Consider the following 19,865-nt stretch of genomic DNA (forward strand, 5'->3'; position numbering starts at 1 on the left):
TTTCCATTTTAGGAAGGGAGGGTCTACCTGCAGGAAAAATTATACAATATCTGGATTATCACAAGAAAATTATTATACCTCCAAATAAGTCAAATATCTTAAAGCTTCTGAGAAAGAGATGAACTTAAAAAACAAAAACAAGAGGGGCACCTGGGTGGCTTAGTTGGTAAAGTATCGGACTTCAGCTCATGATCTCACAATGTGTGAATGTGAGCCCTGCATCAGGCTTTCTGCTGTCAGCACAGAGCCTGCTTCAGATCCTCTGTTCCCTTTCTCTCTCTGTCCCTCTCCTACTCGTGCTTTCTCTTTCTCAAAAATAAATTAATATTTTTAAAAGTTAATTTTAAAAAAAACAGAAAAAGAGGTGACCTTACAAAACCAAAAATAAAATGTGTCCTGAGCTTCTTACTCTTTTCAGTTATTTGTAAACCATTCCTAGCTAAACAAGGACCTTACCTGGTAAAAATGAAGATACCATTTTAATGCTAAGAGTTGTTATTTTAATTTTTAATTTGCCAATCGATTTACACGCTTGAGGTTTGGTCTAACTCCCTGAAGGTATCAGATCCTCAGTCTTTGACAGTCTACATGCCTGTCTGGTCCTTTATCGTCCTTATTTTGTATGTGAAGTAGTCCATCTCCTTTCCCTTCCTGGCAGATTTCTACCGCAGAATTTCTGGCTCTATTCCAAGAAACTAAGCATCTGACGCTGAGCATACTGTTTGCCTTCAGTGAGGCGGCTGCCCGGGAAATAAGCGGGATGACTGAGGGAGGCAGGAAGAGCTTTCCCCCTCCCAGTCTCTGGGCTCAGCTGGAAAGTGCCCCACCCGCACTGGAAGGAACCTGGGTGATTTCTCCGGAGAAGCATTGAAAGAGAAAACTGTCATGCGACCTGATAAATAGCCATAGTCTTCAATATATCAACAGGATCCCTGTTGTAATTTTACAATTGTATAGAAGTCTGTCAACTCAGTGACCTGGCTCCTTTCCCAAAAGCCGGCTGGTCTCCGTGGAAAACTCGGTTAGAATGACTGAGGTAAAAGAAAGCACGGGGTTCTGTGGTTGAGCCTATGCTGTAGCCCGTCAGCAAAGTGGTGGATGCCGCAAGGCTGATGTGGACAGATATGACAAATACCAAAGCCGCTCTCCTGCTCTGTATGTGTAATGCTGGTTTACTTTTACAAAGCACTGTAACAAAAACACACAGTTCAGTGATTTTTTAGTATTTTAAGTACTTTTATATCCTCCAGGGACCATTCTGGAATAAGATGAGAACTCTGGCCTTTATATGTATCTGCCATATTTTTACGCTCCTTTCTCTCCGTTGGATTTCTATTCCACTGATTCCAGTACAGTCCCTGCCTAAGAAATCTTTAGTCTCAAAGATCTAACATGGCATCACCATATTTTCTGAAATGTTGGCCATCTCCAATGGGCCAAATCTGTGAATTCCTGCAAAAGATGCAGGCATCTTAAAATAAAATTCCAACAATTGCACACAAAGAGAAGCCCCTTGAGTTCAACTTCAGATCATAAATAATTTGTGCAGCCTACAGACAAAGAAATATAACTACATTTTAACCAGGCTGGACTTTATTTAAACAAGAAACCATTTAGATCATTGTTTTAAATAGTTTCCTAGATCTCAGTCCTGATTGTAACAGAATGCAGTTCATTGTTGTTCAGTATAGGAAGAAAGAAAACATTTAAGAAAATTTTCCTACTTGAAAAAACAAAACCTTAGCACCCAACACAAAGCTGTTTACTAAAAAATTAATATGAGTTTACAAAGTTGAATATATTTGGTTTGATTTAAAATTATGCAACCTAGTGAGGAATGCTGAGTGTCATTTAATATTATATGTAAAATTATTAGCTATATATGCATTTGGCATTTCTGGAACTTTTAAGAGGATTACTCGTGTTTATCTCTACCCTTCCACAGTGAAACATGCACACACCTTCCTCATTTATGATTATTTTTCTTTTAATTGAAGAACCTTATAAATTTTTTTTTCATAAATATATTGCCTTATCTTGCATTTTTTGGAGTTCCAATATTTACACAACATTGAGCCCCAAATAAAAAGCTTAGGTTTGTATTCCAAAACCTTGTAGGAAACCTTGGCATTGCCTCCAGAATGCCCTTTGCTTTGTCTGGGAGGTCTCTTCCTTGATGAGCCCACACATACTGCGAGAACTTTTTGCATAATAACTAGACCTATGGTCATATTTCTTTATCTGCTGAGAGTCTGAAGAAGTCATATGCTATTTATGAGATTATTTATGATTCATTCTTTCATTAACTCTCAATTCTCTACCAAAAGATTTTAAGGTGTTTTTGTAAGAATGAATAGCCTGAAGTCACATAACAGATCAGGAGCATAGCCAAGGTCTTACAATCCAATCTCTGAATTTTCTACTTCCGGTCTCCACTGCCACTAATGCCCTTCCAAAAGGACACTCATTGTGAAACTTGTGAATTCTGAAGAATCTTTGCTGCATATGGAGTTAAATGTGAAATCAACACATTTTTTAGGGGCACCTGGGTGCTCAGTTGGTTAAGCATCCAACTTCGGGGCAGGTCATGATCTTGAAGTTCATGGGTTTCAGCCCTGCATCAAGCTTTGTGCTGACAGTTCAGAGCCTGACGCCTGCTTGGGATTCTGTATTTCCCTCTCAGCCCCTCCCCTACTCATACTCTGTCTTAGTCTGTCTGTCTATATGTCTCTCTCAAAAATAAACAGACATTTAAAAAAACACATATTTAAAAGTAAGTCTATATAGAGAGCATTTAGAACAGCTCCTGGGACAGGGTAAGTGTTACATGGACTTATTAAATTTGAAATATTATATCAAGATTAACATGGTATAACATAGATTGCATTTGTTTTAACAGATGCATGGGACATACCAGGTTAACTTCTCTTCCTCCTGTGTCAGAAGGCTCCTTTTTTTCTGCTGGAATTCAAAAAGGCAAATACAAAATCAAGACGAGTACATAACAATACACAATTCTTCCCCAATTCCTGTAGGTTAAGATTGTGGTAAGAATATGTGTTCTGGAATCAGATTGCTAGGTTGAAATTCTGGGGCAGAGGTGAGATGCCTCCCAGGCCAGCGACAGCATTGCTATTTGTTTTGGCTTGTTTATTTCCTGGAGTCAGCAAGGCACGTACACTTTGGTGTGTGTGCATTCACTGGCTCTTCCCTTCTGACCTATGGCCTATCCAAGAGGAAGGGGCAGGATCTACACTATCACTTGAAACAGGCTGGCAATCCTGTTCTGGGGACATTCTATACTTGATGCCAGACACACTACTGTCTCCTCACCTACATAGGTCAGGATCTCCTATGGATCGGTTCATTTCAGTTACGGTGGTTCAAAGGATTTATTCCTGCCTCTTTTTCTCAAGTTTTCTATGCCAGCATCAAGAAAGAGAGTGAAAGCTCGGGAGGGACCATAAAAAGAACCTTGGAGTTGCAGATGTGAAGTGGGAGTACAGAGGATTCTTTCAGTATTCTGAGACTGTTCTGGGCTCCGGAAGTCCTTACCACAAAACACCAAAAGCACTTTTGCCCAGACAAAGCTTTCTCTTGTGGCAGAGAAAAGGGTTGCTCTGTCTAGCTCAGCTTCTGTGGCTACCCTAAGGCTGCCCATTTGGGAGACGGGATGGGAGGAGAAGACAGAGAGGGAAAGTAAAGAGAGAGAGAACAGGGGTGTTGCGGACCAGTATTACATCAAAATTCTCCACATATCTCTCTTTTATTATGTTTAAATGTTTGCTCATGACACTGAAGGGATTCTTCAAAAAGCAGAAAGGAATGTTTCCAAGATTTCACACCTAGCCAAACCCATATTTTTCAAACGCATTACTTTTGGGTGAGGGTTCAGTTCAGGCCTGTGTTTGTGGTGGCAAAAGAAAGTACAGAGATAGGAATTTCCTTTGGGCACATATGGGCCTCATTTAGACGACAGCATGGATGATGGGCATGATGGGCGGTGGCTGTGAAAAAGAGGATGAGACAAACTAACTCAAATCAGACTTGTGGACCTGAGAGATTATTTCCACCTCCCTTTCACTCCCCTTACAGTTTACAAGAGCTGCTTCTCACATACACTTAAGACAGACCCAAGTAGAATGGGTCAGTCCCAGCTGTGTGCCCTCCTTAGCACCCCCACTGCCAGCTGGAGCACTGTGCCGTGGAGAATGTGCTTCCATATGACTGGAAGGGACTTGAATTAATCCATTTGCCTTTTCAGTGGAAGGATGCTGTCCCTGAGGAAATCATTATCCATGGGTCCTTGCAGAATATGGGAAAGAAAACAAGAACCAACTAAAAGTCAATCAGCCAGAAATGTGTGGCATACAGCAGCACATGGAAGGTAGAACTCACCTCGGTGCCTTCTCAGGCTGAAGAGTAGGTACAAACAAGTCATGAGCAGAGACAATGCCCCCAAAGGGAGCAAACTATAAAGCATCCATCGTTTGTCCTCCATCCCTTCCTGAGAGGGTGGTCCTGAGGCACCGGTGGCATCTGAAATGGGAGCCAATGCTAAAGACAGTTAGGAAATTTCAGATGTAATAGGATTGGTAATACCTTCTGCATCATCAGAACTTGAGTGAAAGAGATTTCCAGCTGATGCCTCTATTTCCCTTCTGGGACGCATTCCCCAGGAAGCCCTGGCCTCAGGATTCTCACCCACCTCTTGCTTTATCGATGAGCATATGTGGGTGGCCCTGGGTGATAATTAATCTTTTGTAAGCATTTTTAATTCCGCTGGGGTAAATCCCCTCTAAATCAATACCCACAACAGCTCTCAGAAAGCACTTCGCCGAGCCCTTTCACTGACCTTGTCTCACTGAACTCTCATATTCACCACTAACGAAAATTAAGGGAATTGTTATTTTTATCTAGTTCCATGCCTTGATAAAAGTGTTATTGTTCCCAGACTCTCACCCAAGGTCAGATAGTAGTGAGTTGCAGTTGGGACCCAAGCCAACATATTTTTGATGCTAAATTCCAGTTCCTTTAACACAAAGGTTTTTTTGTTGCCTTGCAACTCTTTGGTGTCTCCACATACTATATAATTTTGTTATCTACAGATAGCTTTGTCATTTCCAAATATGCTCTGCTGGGCACACAGCTGGTACTCATAGCTATGCTCAATGTTAACATGCGTTAATGTTCTATTTGTCCATGATAGGTTGCAACTTATCAATGGATCATGAAACAATTTAATAGACCACAAAAACCTTAAACATATGAATCACAACAGAATAGAAAAAAATCAGAATGCATCACACAGCATTAGTTTTGTATATATGTTAAGTACTTTTATGCAGGAAAGTTTTGTTTCTAAATATATTAACATAGTTATCTATCTGCTTCCTCACATGCTTGGCTCAAGGTAAAGGTGAGAGAGTCAGGAGCTACTGAACCTGGGCAAATAGTGGTTCGATAACAGAGTGGTCACAAATTCTTTATTATTCATGCTGCAGCTGCTGCTTACATTAGGAGAGTAGCCAAGTCATTACCAATGACAGACACAGCTGTCTGTGGGGGTGGGGGTATGAATAGAAATAGGGATAAGTGTTCCCACATAGATAATCTAATACAAAAAAAAGATTACCCAATTAGGAAAACCCAACTTTTGTTCTTTCTTCAACCATCAAACAATCTTATTTCCTCATTTTTATTTGGCTAGGTTGATACTCACTTAGTAGAGGGTATTCTGAATTATTTTCAGTCCGTTCTGAAATACAAAAGCAAGATAATCAAAACTGGTTGTGAAAACAATACTCTAGTGTGTCTAAAGTCAGAGCTAGTCTGGGAGGACTCCTGCATTTGCACACTAACAGAACCCAGTAACCCAGCTCAAAGGAGTTTGCATGATGTGCAGATCACTGCCTCAAATATTATGGACACAAAGTTAGATTAATTGTAACACTTGAAAAAAGACTGCAAATGCAACACAAACATCTTTGTCTGCTTTGATTTTGTCTTCCCCCGCCTATCGCTTCTCGGCCTTTTGGCTAACATCAAGTTTGATTTCGTCTTCCCTATTCCATAAGTACTAGGACAGAATACAGCCTGTATGACACCTCCTGGCACATGGAAAAACAGGATGCTCACTCAGCAGGTGCTCTGAGTGAGTGGGGAGGGCCACAAGGAAAGGATGCTTTTGAGGCCATGCTGATCACTCATCCTGAAACAGAGACTGTGCCTTTCACTTTCTGTGGACTCATACCCCACTTCTCTGCTAAGAGGATGACCATCTGTCTTTGTGAACTTCCCAACCAGAGACTGACCAAGGGAGGTTGGGAGGATGGAGTAACAGTCCAATGTGCATTCAAGTGATTGTTCCCCAGCTCTGTCAACTTTTCTCCTGGGGCTTTGCTTTGCAAAGCACTTTTCCTCCTTCTGGGACAATATTGCTTTCCCAACAGCATCCACGTCCTGACTCTGCCACAGCCCTGTTCTTACGTGGACCAATTCTTAACTTGGACATACAAAGAAACAGAGAGGTATATACAAAAACAGGAAAATCCCCAATAGCGTCAAAGGAAGATATTCCAAGGGGAGAAATACTTTTTTGTCATACCTCCACATTATTTTTATGAAAAGTATTGTTTTTATTTATTTTTATTTTTTTAAATAGTTTATTGTCAAATTGATTTCCATACAACACCCAGTGCTCTTCCCCACAAGTGCCCTCCTCCATCACCACCACCTCTTTTCCCCTCTCCCCCCTCCCCTTCAACCCTCAGTTCATTTTCAGTATTCAATAGTCTCTCAAGTTTTGCATCCCTCTCTCTCCCCAACTCTCTTTTCCTCTTCCACTCCCCCGGTCCTCCATTAGGTTTCTCCTGTTCTCCTGTTAGACCTATGAGTGCAAACATATGGTATCTGTCCTTCTCTGACTGACCTATTTCACTTAGCATGACACTCTCGAGGTCCCTCCAATTTCCTACAAATGGCCAGATTTCATTCTTTCTCATTGCCATGTAGTACTCCATCGTGTATATATACCACATCTTCTTGATCCACTCATCAGGTGATGGGCATTTAGGCTTTTTCCATGTTTTGACTATTGTTGACATTGCTGCTATGACCATTGGAGTACATGTGCTCCAATGCATCAGCATTTCTGTGTCCCTTGGGTAAATCCCTAGCAGTGCTATTGCTGGGTCATAAGGGAATTCTACAGATAGTTTTTTGAGGAATCTCCACACTGTTTTCCAGAGCGGCTGCACCAGTTTACATTCCCACCAACAGTGCAGGAGGGTGCCAGTCTCTCCACACCCTCACCAGCATCTATAGTCTCTTGATTTGTTCATTTTAGCCACTCTGACTGGCGTGAGGTAGTATCTCAGTGTGGTTTTGATTTGTGTTTCCCTGATGATGAGTGATGTTGAGCATTGTTTCATGTGTCTGTAGGCCATCTGGAGAGGCTTCTTTGGAGAAGTGTCTGAAAAGTATTGTTTTTAAATATAATTTCATAGTATATTTTCCTCCTTTGGTACTCAACTCACTGACTACTCTCATACACAGAAGGAAAAGGAATTTTTCTTGAACTCTTTCCCTTTTAAGTTTGTTTTCATAATTTCATGAAAGGCAACTTCACACTCAGTTCAAAGCCAATTCTGAAATAATTCATTTGACTTTTGTGAAGGAAGCAAGGGCAACCCAGAAAAGTATGACACAGTTCTTGCTTCCCAGTTCATTATAATTCTTCATGGGATAAAGAACATTTCCACACACTACTACAGTGCAAGGAAATGTCTGGTAAATGAGAGGCACAGACTTAAATGGCATACAGTTGGCTAGAAAAGAGAAGTCACTTCCCTTGGGGTGAACATGGAAAACTTCCTTAAGAACATGGGAAATGAGCTGGGCTTGACAGCAAGGGCAGAGTTGTGGTAGGTGGAGGCAGATGAGTGGGCGCCCTACAGCGGGGACAGCAGCATAGGTAGGAGCAGGGTGAAGAGATGTGATGGCAAATAGGGCTTTGGGGCTGGAGCAGAGGTTGATAGTGGAGTCTGGAAGCACTCAAGGAATGTAGGTGTGGATGGATTGCGGAGCCTAACATGGGAAGCACCACGGATGCTCTGCAGGGATTCAGTAAAGGAGCGGCATTCTGGGAGACATTTATTAGGCAAGTGAAGTGTATTAGGAAGATGTTTGGCTGAAATGGACTAAAACAGGAAACACTAAAGACAAAAAGTCCATAGAGCTGATTGGAATATTTGGAAGGAAGATAATGAAGGTCTGAGATGCTCATGAATGCTCATGAAGCTACAGGAAGGAAGGTTGCTGCCAGACGAGAATAGAAGGCAAAGCCCTGGGGACCTCCCCTTAGGGCAGGAGCAAGAAAGTCAGGAGAGTATGAAATTAGAATAGAAATATCCAAAGGGACATTTAAAAGGTCCTTTCTGTCTCCTAGGTAGCTTTTCCTTCTAACAACTTCATGTTTTTCGCTCATCCCCAGTGTAATTGCAATAAGCACCGCCCCCTCCCCCACCCCAGGGCTCAGGAATAAAGAAAGAGGCTGCCTGTTTTCCCTTTGACCCCCTCCTCCCCAAGGGGGTCAGATTGTTGATCCTAATTTCAGGTCCGACTTGTTTCCTAGATCAGGCCCTTTCTTGCACTTTACAAACTGTGCACCCATCTGGAGTGGCTGTGGAATGACCCCAAAATGGGACAGAGGAGACACATAAATGCCCCTGAGACACTCCTATGTCATAAGTCCTTACTGGCTTGCCTCTGGTTTTGCTAAATTCCTCCCTTTTGCACAGAAGGGAATTAGTTCCCACAAAAGAAGACAGAATTACACAAGAAGGTTGTTTTTCCAAGGAGTGTGGACTCAATGCCACTGCATTTCATTTTATTAAACATTATATTAATATGCATTATATAAATAATCTAACAGCACTTAATTATTGTTTATCTCATAGTATCATTAATATTCTGGAAGTAATGTCTTGCCAGTTTTGTTTATTTTTATCATTTATTTTGCCTGTTACAAAGTAATACTTCTTTAAAAATTCAATATTTTAGAATTGAATCCAGAAATAGAATCCAGAAAGGATTCATTCCATAATCTATAGTATGTTGTAGAGTTTCTCGATTGTTAAAGGCAATTGTTTCCCTTTGCATAGATTATGTTATTTAATTCATTTAAGAATGATAAAGAAATATTATTGAACACATACTATGTGCTATATACTATGCCATCTATTTGTAGACAAGCAAAGATGTTTAACACAGTTTCCATTCCAAAGAGGTTTATGAACCAGTGCATGGATAGTCATAGGCAATTAGCATTGACTTTGATTCCAAATTTGCAAAAGCAGAGCCTCTAACTCTGCCCAAAATCCCTTCTACGCTTCTGTGCTTGATAATAGAGGGTTGTAGCCAGCACTAGGCTGCATTCAGAGGTCTTAAAGTAATTTACAAGATTTTTAAGGGATTTAAGTGGATTCTTTGCTTGGGCTACTTTAAGGGAGTTAAAAGATGGACTCCAAAGTATGCATATAAAGTAATAAATTAATTTTTTACAAACACAAAGTGTATGCATTCAAGTGAATGGTGTCCATAGGGGAAGTGACTGCATAGGTGTGCATATAGATTTCTGACACACCACCATTGCACCAAAACTCTTTGAAATTTCTCTTTGCAATAACCTTCATGATCAATTTATGGGTGCCAGATAAACTCCATTTCATTTCTTATAATTAAAGGGTGATCTTCTTTGATCCAAATATATGTTTTATTGTGGTAAAATACATATTAACATAAATATTATTTTAACATTTTAAAGCGTACACCTCATTGCAATGTTGTACAACTATCTAGTGTTGTGCACTATCTAGCTTCAGAACATTTTCATCATCCCCAAAGGAAATTCCATACACACTAAGTAGTTACTCCCATTAACCCTTTCTGCTAGCCCCTGGCAACCATTAGTCGCTTTTTAACTCCACAGATTTTTCTGTTCTTTGTATTTCATACAAACAGAATCAAGATTTTAAGATGCAATCTTTTATATCTGACTTTTGTCACTTAGCACAATGTTTTTGAAGTTCATCTATTTTGTAACATATATCAGTACTTCATTCCTTTTTTTGCCTGCATAATATTCCACTGTATGAATATAACACGTTTCCTTTACCTATTTATCGGTTGATGAACGTTTGGATTTTTCCACTTTTTGACTTTTGTGAATAGTACAGCTATATGCATTCATGGACAAGTTTTAATGTGGACATATGCTTTCATTTCACTTGTATATTGCTGGGTCTTGTGGCAACTATGTTTAACCTTTTGAAGAAAGTTTACTAGACTTTTTCCAAAGCAATAGCATCATTTTACATACCCACCAGTACAGTACATGGAGTTCAGTTTGCCCACATCTTTGCTATCACTTGTCATTTTCCATTAAAAAAAAATCTAGTAATGATTGAGGGTGTGAGTGGTGTCTCATTGTGATTTCGATTTGCATTCCTCTAATGACAAATGACATTGAGCTTTCTTCATGTGCTTATTGGCCATTTATATATTTTCTTCGAAGAAACGTCTATTCAGTCTTTTGCCCATTTTACATGAGTTGCTTAACTGTTGTTGAGTTGTAAGTCTTCTTTATATATTCTGGGTACTAGTCCCTTATCAGATATACGATTTGCAAATATTTTCTCACATCCCATATGTTGTCTTTTCATTCTCTTGAAAGTGTCCTTTGATGTACAAAAGCTTTTAATTTTAATGAGTATAATTTATTTATTTATGCATTTATATAGTTATGCTTTTAATGTTTTAGCAAGATAATACTGACAAATCCAAGATCATGAAGATCTGCTTCTGTGTTTTTCTCTAAGGAAACATAGGACTAAAATTTTATACAAACATAGATTCTATTGTTTTAGTTCTTATATTAAATATTTGATCCATTTTTACTTATTTGTATGTTGTATGAGGTAGAGGTCCAAATTCACTTTTTGCATATGTGTATCCAATTGCCTCAGCACTACTTATTGAGGAAACTATCATTTTTCCATTGAATAGGTCTGGCAGTCTTGTGAAAAGTCAATTGGCCAAAACTAGACATCCCAATGCCTAACATACTCATGAAAATATGCTCACCATCAGAGAAATACAAATCAAAACCACAATGAGATACCACCTCACACTGGACTGAGTGGCTAACCTTAACAACTCAGGAAACAACAGATGCTGGTGAGGATGTGAAGAAATGGGAACCCTCTTGCACTGTTGGTGGGAATGCAAACTGGAGCAGCCGCTCTGGAAAACAGTGTGAAGTTTCCTCAGAAAATTAAAGACTAATTACCCTACGACCCAGCAATAGCACTACTAGGAGTTTATTCAAAGGATATAGTAGTGCTGATGCATAGGGGCACATGTACCCCAATGTTTATAGCGGCACTTTCAACAATAGCCAAATTATGGAAAGAGCCCAAATCTCCATCAACTGGTGAATGGATAAAGAAGATATGGTTTATATATACAGTAGAATACTGCTTGGCAATAAAAAAGAATGGAATCTTGCCATTTGCAGCAACGTGGATGCAACTGGATGGTATTATGCTAAGTGAAATAAGTCAGTCAGAGAAAGACAGATAGCATAGGTTTTCACTTATATGTGGTAGTTAAGAAACTTACCACAAGACCATAGGGGAAGGGAAAGAAAAAAATAGTTACAAATACAGAAAAAGGCAAACCATAGGAGACTTAAAAAAATTTTTTTTTGTTTATTTATTTTTGAGACAGAGAGAGACAGAGCATAAGCAGGAGAGGGGCAGAGGGAGAGAGAGAGAGAGAGAGAGAGAGAGAGACAAAGAATCTGAAAAGGCTCCAGGTTCTGAGTTGCCAGCACAGAACCCGAAGTGAGGCTCAAATTCATGGACCATGAGATATGACTTGAGCCGAAGCTGGACACAGCTGACTGAGCCACCCAGGCGCCCCAAGAGACTTTTAAATACAGAAAACAAACTGAGGGTAGAAAGGGATGTCATATGAGGGCAGGGAAAATGGGTGATGGGCATTGAGGAGGGCACTTGTTGGGGTGAGCAATGGGTGTTTTATATAAACGATGAATCACAGGAATCTACTCCTAAATCCCAGAGCACACTATATACACTGTATGTTCGCTAACTTGACAATAAATTACTAAAAACAAAAAAGTCAATTGGCTAAAGATGGGTGGATTTATTATGGACTCTCAATTCTATTCTATTGATCTTTATATCTATCCTTATGTTAGTACCACACTGTTTTGATTATTGCAGTTTTGTAAAGTTTAAAATAAAATGGTGTGACTCCTCTAACTTTGCTCTTCTTTTTCAAGACTTTTGCAGCTATGTTGGATCTTGTTGCAACTTTGTGTGAATTTTAGGATCAGATTTTTCATCTATGCAAAAAAAAAATGTAAAAAGGTTGCTGGGATTTCGATGGGAATTGTATTGAATCCAGAGATCCCTTTGGGAAATACTGCCATCTTAACAATACTAAATCTTCCAGTGTGAACATGGGATATCTTTCTATTCATTTATATCTCCTTTAATTTCTTTCAGTCATATTTTGTTCAGTGTACAAGTGTTGAGCCTTCCAGGTGAGATTTATTTGTAAGTATTTTATTCTTTTTGATGCTACTATCAATAGAATTGGTTTTTAAACATTTCCTTTTCAGATTGTTCATTGGTAATGTATAGAAATACCACTGATTTTTCAGTTGGTTGTACAACTTTGTTGAATTTATCTATTAACTCTAGTAGCTCTTGTGGCTTTTTAATGATTTTCTAGATATAAAATCATATCATCTGTGAATAGAGATAGTGTCACTCCTTCCTGTTCACTTTGGATGCCTTTACTTCTTTATTCTTGCCTAAGTGCTCTGGCTAGAACTTCCAGTTTAGTGTTGAATAGAAGTCACAAAAGCAGACATCCTTGTCTTCTTCCTTTGCCATTGAGTATGATGTGAAATTTTTCATAAATCAAACTTAAAAATTTTTTTTCTTACTTCTGTTTGCTTTCATGTTTTACTCCAGGTTTTTAACTCCAACCTGTTATCCTGCTGTTTGAGCCTCTCTGAGGGCTTCTGGGAGGGACTGGGGAGGCAGTTAAAACTATGAACACCTTCAAAGCACATCAGGGAGTCAGGTGTATTTGTGTGCTGTTTGTTTTCTGTGCAAACTGTGAATTATTAACAAGCTTATACCTGTCTGAGCATCACGAATGTAATTTCAAGGATTTATTATCAACAAAAGTCAAGGACTGGTAAGTGAATAAAAAAATAGAAGGAAAAGGACAAAGACTAGAGAGCTATCTACTACTGTTGGTATTCATTTGGTTATTTTTTCCATATTTCAGTGATCAACTCTTGGATTTATCAGAGAAATGTTATATCCCCTCAAGGCAGGATCAAGAACTTTTATTATATATTTTTCTCTATTTTCTACCTCACTCACCCCCAAATTCCATACACACGTGCTCACACAGATCACAAGCTGAGGAGTGTGGCAGTCTTCTCATTTACATGAGTTCAATGTCTAACATGATCACTTGAGAGTCTGGGTCCTCCTTTTCCCTGAAACATGATGAAAAACTATCAGATAGTCTTGGAGTGTAGAACTCACCTGTCACATAAATGGTTACTGAATGGCTTTCAACAACTCCAAATGTAAAATTTGCAGAACAGCGGTACGAACCGGTGTCATTAGCCAGCATGAGATTAAAATGAAGAATAAAAACTGAACCATTCTCCGAGTCTTTCCAACGTGTGTATCCCAGAAGTTTATATTCAAGAGGTAAACAGTTTTTTCCTTCGAGCTTGCACCAGGTCACAAAAGGTTTCTTAGTACAGTATTTCACAGGGCACTCCAGTTTAAAGGAACTCCCTGCTGACACATTATAGACGGAATATCTCTTTACATACAGTTGTTCAGTACATGACCTTTCCCCTGAAAGATGAAAACAAAATTAAAATCAAATATGCTCTGGAAGGACCAGATACTTGAGACTCACCAGTTTCTGCCAAAGATTTCTCAGGTATGATCTTATAATTTTCCCAGATAACATTCCCAGTATATTAACCCTTAGTAACAAAGTGTCTGGCACTTAGTAGGCACATAATAAGTATTTGTCAAAATAATTTCTTCAGTTGTTCAATAACTTCCTCAATTTCCAAAATATTATTTTTTGCACTTACTATATTTTTTATTTTATTAAATATAACTTATTGTCAAGTTGACTGTTATTATTATAAAATATTTTATTTTATTGTTTCGTAGCTACCTCAATAGTAGCAAATAATAATAACAATTTCTGTTCAATTATTTATTATATTCTAGGGGTTATTCAAAACACATTAAATATTTTAACTCATTTAATCTTCACAATAAAAGTAATCTATATTATTATGAAACCTATTTTATAGATAAGGAAATTGACATAGTGAAACATTTGCCTAGTGTTATATGCTAATAATGAGGGGACTCACAATTCACACTCATACTAGAGTCTATTATTCTGTAATTCATTAACTATTACTCTGTTATTGTGTCTTGGGTTGGGCAGTAATCACATTTTCTATAATGAGCTCTGATATATTCCAATAAGTAGGAGAGAGGAACGTTTGTTGATAACTATTTCCCTATAGGACTTGACATTAGAAATTTTCTTCACTTGTTTCTCAAAGGCTTTAGTGTTGCCTTGCAATTTTTTCCATAACTTTTTCTATGTAGGACACATGCATCTCAAGATAATTGTTGAAAGATAGGATGTTCTGACATAACCTGATGTTTTGTCTTCCAAAGTGGGAGGATGAACACAATGTAGCTGTTTTGGTCTAACATACAGGAAATTTTCTCCCTTTATTTTGGTGGGGAGAGTTTTTTCTATTATCTTCTAGGAAACTTCTGTTAGTAATTATCAATTATACATAAAATCTGAAGCCAAGAAAAAATTTATTTTTATTATTTTTTATTCTTTAATTTTTAAAAATGTTTTATTTATTTTTGAGAGAGAGAGAGAGAGAGAGAGAGAGAGAGAGAGAGAGAGTGTGAGCAGGGGAGGCCAGAGAGAGAGGGAGACACAAAATCGAAAGGCAGGATCCAGGCTCGGAGCTAGCTATCAGCACAGAGCCCGATGCAGGGCTCGAACCCACCAACCATGAAATCATGACCTGAGCCAAAGTCAGATGCTTAACTGACTGAGCCTCCCAGGTGCCCCATTTTTATTATTTTTTAAAGTTTATTTTTTTGAAAGAGATAGAGAGTAAGATGGGAGAGGCAGAGAGAGAAAAGGAGACAGAGAATCCCAAGCAGGACAGAACACAGGGCTTGAACTTCTAAATGGTGAGATCATGACCTGAGCTGAAAACAAGAGTTGGACACTTAACCCACTGAGCTACCCAGGCACTCCAAGAAAAATAATTGGTTAAATTATCTATATTATGGAGTAAGTTCTATTACATTTAACCTATCATGAAAGTATTTACCTGGTAATCTCAACATCTAGGATGCCACTGAGAACCAAGATACATGCAGAAGAAATGTTCTCTAAACAAGCAGCATAGACATGGCAAGATCCCAGACTCCTCTCACTTGATACAGAATCCTTACAACTCCACGACCATTTCCTAATTAGCCCAGAGGGAATGATTGTGTTATATGGCAGAGTAATAACTGTGTTCATAATAAGAAGACTGAACCCACAGCAAAACTTTCAATTAGTTTTAATATTTCCATTTAAAAAAAAACAAAGAGTTGAATCCATTTTACAAAGAATTTCATCAAAAACAATCACTTCAAAAAATGTTTTGGCCTCCAAAGCAGCAAACTTCAATTACTTAGAATGTGTATATTCACTCTCTGATAATTGTTGGATTATATCGTCCTTTGGTGACTCATGCATGTAAGCAAGTGACATGGCACCAGTTTATGACAACCACTTAATTTTTTAGCCTTATTTACATGATGAGTGCATATAAATCATAGATTATTCCATTCCTGAACTGGCTCTCTGTGTTGGTAAGTCAAAATAATGAAAATAGGCCAGATTCCTTTTAATTAAGAACTTTATAGTGATCCATACCTTTCTATTTTTCCATTAGAGCTAAAGTCTTGAGAGTGTTTTCTCCTTAAGTTCCTTTCCCTACATTCTGATAGTTTTTCTCTGGGCTCTGTCTTCCCCTGTTTTGAACTGCTCTCTCAGTCATACATCCAATACATCCCCTTTACTAATTTTTTTCACTCATCTTCAAGCATCCTTTTGAATAGATGTACTGTCTCACAAATTAAAACGACATGAGCATAACCAAGATGATAGCCTAAACTCTCTTTTAAAAAAACTTTTTTTTTACATTTATTTAATTTTGAGGGAAAGAGAAAGAGCACAAGTGGGGGAGGGACAGAAAGAGAAGGAGACACAGAATCTGAAGCAGGTTCCAGGCTCCAAGCTGTCATCACAGAGCCTGACACAGGGCGTAAACTCACAAACCATGAGATCAGGACCTGAGCCAAAGTCAGACGCTTAACTGACTGAGCCACTCAGGTGTTCCAACCTAACCTTTCTTTTAAAGACAAGGCAGGTGAAGGGCTATTCTGATGTTGAAGTGGGGGACAGCTTTAGGCCCTGCATTGCACATGCTGTTTTACTTATCTTACTGCTCCACTTTATTGCTCTATCCTTGCCAACGTAAATATTCTCATTTTTAGTTATCTCCTAACCCCCCCCCCGCAAAAAAAAAAAACCTCTCACTGTAATTTCTGCTCACATCTTGCCTACTTCTGTTCAGAAACTTGGTTGAGTTTCCAGGAACCAGATTGAGACAAGGGCCCTTCAGAAAACATTTAGAAACTTGTGAGTATTATATATTTATAAATGCATCGAGACTTCATACAAGTTGACTTTAAGACTTACTAATTCAGTCGCTTCCAAAAATTCAAAATAGAAATGAAAGCAAACTAAAAGCCAAGTTGTGAGCATGAAGATTTCAAAAACTTGAAGAGAAAGGGTAAGATAATCTACCAAAAGGAAGTGCCTAGCAATATAATACCTGGATGTGGTTAGACTAACAACAAAAAAGCAAAGGGGCCAGAATCTGAAAAGTCAAGTGAAACTCACATTTCCAGAACTCCATCCCCCCTAAAGTTAGTAAATTAATAGACTATCTCAACCTCCTCACTTCCCTTTTCATGTACTTGGATAAGTCAGTCATAGTATATGGAGCCTAGAACTTGGTGCCAACATTGTGGAAAACAAGGTAGTTTTAGACAAAGATTCTCCTGCCCTCAAGGAGCTTAGCATTTAATTGATGAGACGAGATTAACAAGGCCATTTTCCCAGAACAAATTTACTATCTACCATTTTTTTAATTTTCAGATTTATCTGAGTTGAAAGTAGGGCTCAGAGGGATCTTGTGTGTCCTCATCTGTTAGTTGTTAGGGGGTAAAGAAATAAATAAGACAAGGCGTCTTCCTTCAAGGGGCTTGCCTTCTAAAGGGAAATAAAGATGTTTGACAAGTAGGAAAATGAAAGAACACTATAAAGAGGTGTAGACCTCGCTTGTGTGTACAGAGGATTAACTTCAGCTTGGCCTACTGGGACAAGGCTAAATGGAAAGTTTATACTTGAGCTGAACCTTAGTGAATGAGTAGCCCTTTGATAACCAGAGCACTGAATGGGACAGGGGAGGCATTTTAAGACTGAGCACATGGAAGGGCAAAGGCAGAGAAGCCAGGAACCTCATGGCAAACTCAGGAAATTGAAACCCACTTCGATCATGGTTTTCTCAAACAGTGACATGGAAACCACTGGTTGCTTCAGAATAAATGCAATAAGCGTTAGGTGTGACACACTTAAACTTCGCTTATTTACCATGAGAAAATACAGAGCATGATTCTTTTGGGACATTGATAAAAGTCATGTAAATAGCTAAAAATGGGAATATTTATTCAAACATGGTTGTTCAAATACTAACACACAGTGTGATGATGAGATAGCCACCCAGTCTCTCCGGTCCTCAATCTCTGTAAAACAGGATGGAAATGGGACAATTCTTACCCACCATCCTCTCCTACACAAACACATACACAACTTCACCTCCCTCAGTGTGTGACTGATATGATAAAACCAGCTCTAAGTCTCTCTTTTTACTACAATATGTTACCTTTCCATTTAACCATCAGGCTATCACCCAATACTAGTAGCACAGTGAACATCCCTTCTAGTCCAACCCCATGTGGTTATGTGGTTGCGGGGAGTGCACAGAGAGGGTAGGCAAGGAGAACCAGCTGGTGTCCCCACCACATCCCTGGCTCTCACGATGGGATTATAGAAACATCACTGGATTTCTGCATCCTCTTAGCAGCAGGGTGATCACTGTCACATTGGCTGGCACGGGGATTTTTCTTGAATGAAGGAATGAATAGACGAATGCAGGCTTCCCAACAGGCATTAAAAGTCACCAAGAGTACTCACTTTTCATACAAAGAAAGTATTGACACTTCCCTGCTCCCTGAGATTCAAGCGGATGCTTGTAGCACAACAATGTGGCCAGAGCTAAATGGCGCCTTTCCAATTCTCCATCGGACAGGCAGGTGGACACTTTGCTTCTTGTCCTGAATTATGTATAGCTGTTTCCTGGTATTGGGGAAATCAAAACCTGTCCCCAAGGGGTCTGTCTTGTCAAACAATTATTTTTTAAAGACAGGTGAAAATCACAGTTGCTTTGGGCTGGGATATATCAGCCAACATTAATTGTTCCTGATGTTATTCTCAAACATTCATACTAATACATAAGGAATTTTCAATGCTAAAAATAATTCAAATAAACATATGCAGTAAAAGAATGGAATTTCTTTTACCTCAGTTTTTCCTATGATGAAGTGTTCCTTTTGAAGGAACTGTAAGTTTAGGAAGACTTACATTATAAAGATGCTTACGGAAACCACGACTGTTTAGTATAGCATGCATACTCCACGCCCAGGGTATTTCGAGCGTATTTGATGCCCAGAGTGCATCATTTTTAACAGCCTCCTCCTCGATATGAAAAAGTGTTTTCAGAAATCATGAAACAAAACAAATGATAAAATGGTCAAAAAAGAAATATGCCTTCAACTTCCTATTTAAACCATGCAAGTTAAAAAATATTTTTAAAATATTAGAATATAAAAAAATGCACGGCTATCTATTTAATAATTTTGTAACTACTTAAACAGGGTGAACTTTGATATAGTCTGATATGGTAGTTTATATAAATAATTTTCCAGTACTAATAAATGAATTTTATTAAGACTAAAATTCTACAAAAGATACAATTTAGGCAATTACTAAATTGTACCCTAAATGTTAAGTTTTATTTTGATTCATTCTTTAATTTTAAAACAACACTTGGAGGGGGTGCCTGGGTGGCTCAGTCAATTAAGTAACTGACTTCAGGTCAGGTCATGATCTCATGGTGTGTGGGTCGGAGCCCCGAGTTGGGCTCTGGGCTGACAGCTTAGAGCCGGAAGCCTGCTTTGGATTCTGTATCTCTCACTCTCTCTGCCCCTTTCTCACTGGTGCACTCTTGGTATCTCTCTCTCTCTCAAATAAATACTTAAATTTTTTTTTTTTGCAAAATAAATAAAACAACACTTGGAGAAGAATACATTGCGGTTGTATAGATAATAATCAATAGAACATGAAATCTTAAACTTCAAAACCTGGAAGCCAATTATACTGCACAGGGAACTCCTTGTTTTAGATTTAATCAATCAATTAATTTATTTTAAGAAAGAGAACATGAGTGAGGCAGGAGAAGAGAAAGAAGGAAAAAGAGTCACAAACAGGCTTCAGGTTTA

General features: G+C 38.6%; 1 protein-coding gene across 2 annotated transcripts in view; it reads right to left on the reverse strand.

The window, feature by feature from the left end:
* The window catches only part of BTLA (B and T lymphocyte associated), a 34,252-nt gene that overhangs the window by 2,362 nt on the left and 12,025 nt on the right, over positions 1–19,865 (reverse strand). Inside the window, exons 4-7 of one of the 2 annotated variants that reach the window (XM_029939317.1) lie at positions 13,656–13,979; positions 5,723–5,758; positions 4,399–4,557; positions 2,915–2,961 (exon numbers count right to left, since the gene is read on the reverse strand). In XM_029939317.1, coding sequence (XP_029795177.1) covers positions 2,915–2,961; positions 4,399–4,557; positions 5,723–5,758; positions 13,656–13,979 — 566 coding nt within the window. The remainder of the gene's footprint in view (positions 1–2,914; positions 2,962–4,398; positions 4,558–5,722; positions 5,759–13,655; positions 13,980–19,865) is intronic. The other variant, XM_029939318.1, reaches the window with a different exon arrangement.

The sequence above is a fragment of the Suricata suricatta genome, chromosome 5 (assembly GCF_006229205.1).
Source record: "Suricata suricatta isolate VVHF042 chromosome 5, meerkat_22Aug2017_6uvM2_HiC, whole genome shotgun sequence".
NCBI classification, from domain to species: domain Eukaryota; kingdom Metazoa; phylum Chordata; class Mammalia; order Carnivora; family Herpestidae; genus Suricata; species Suricata suricatta.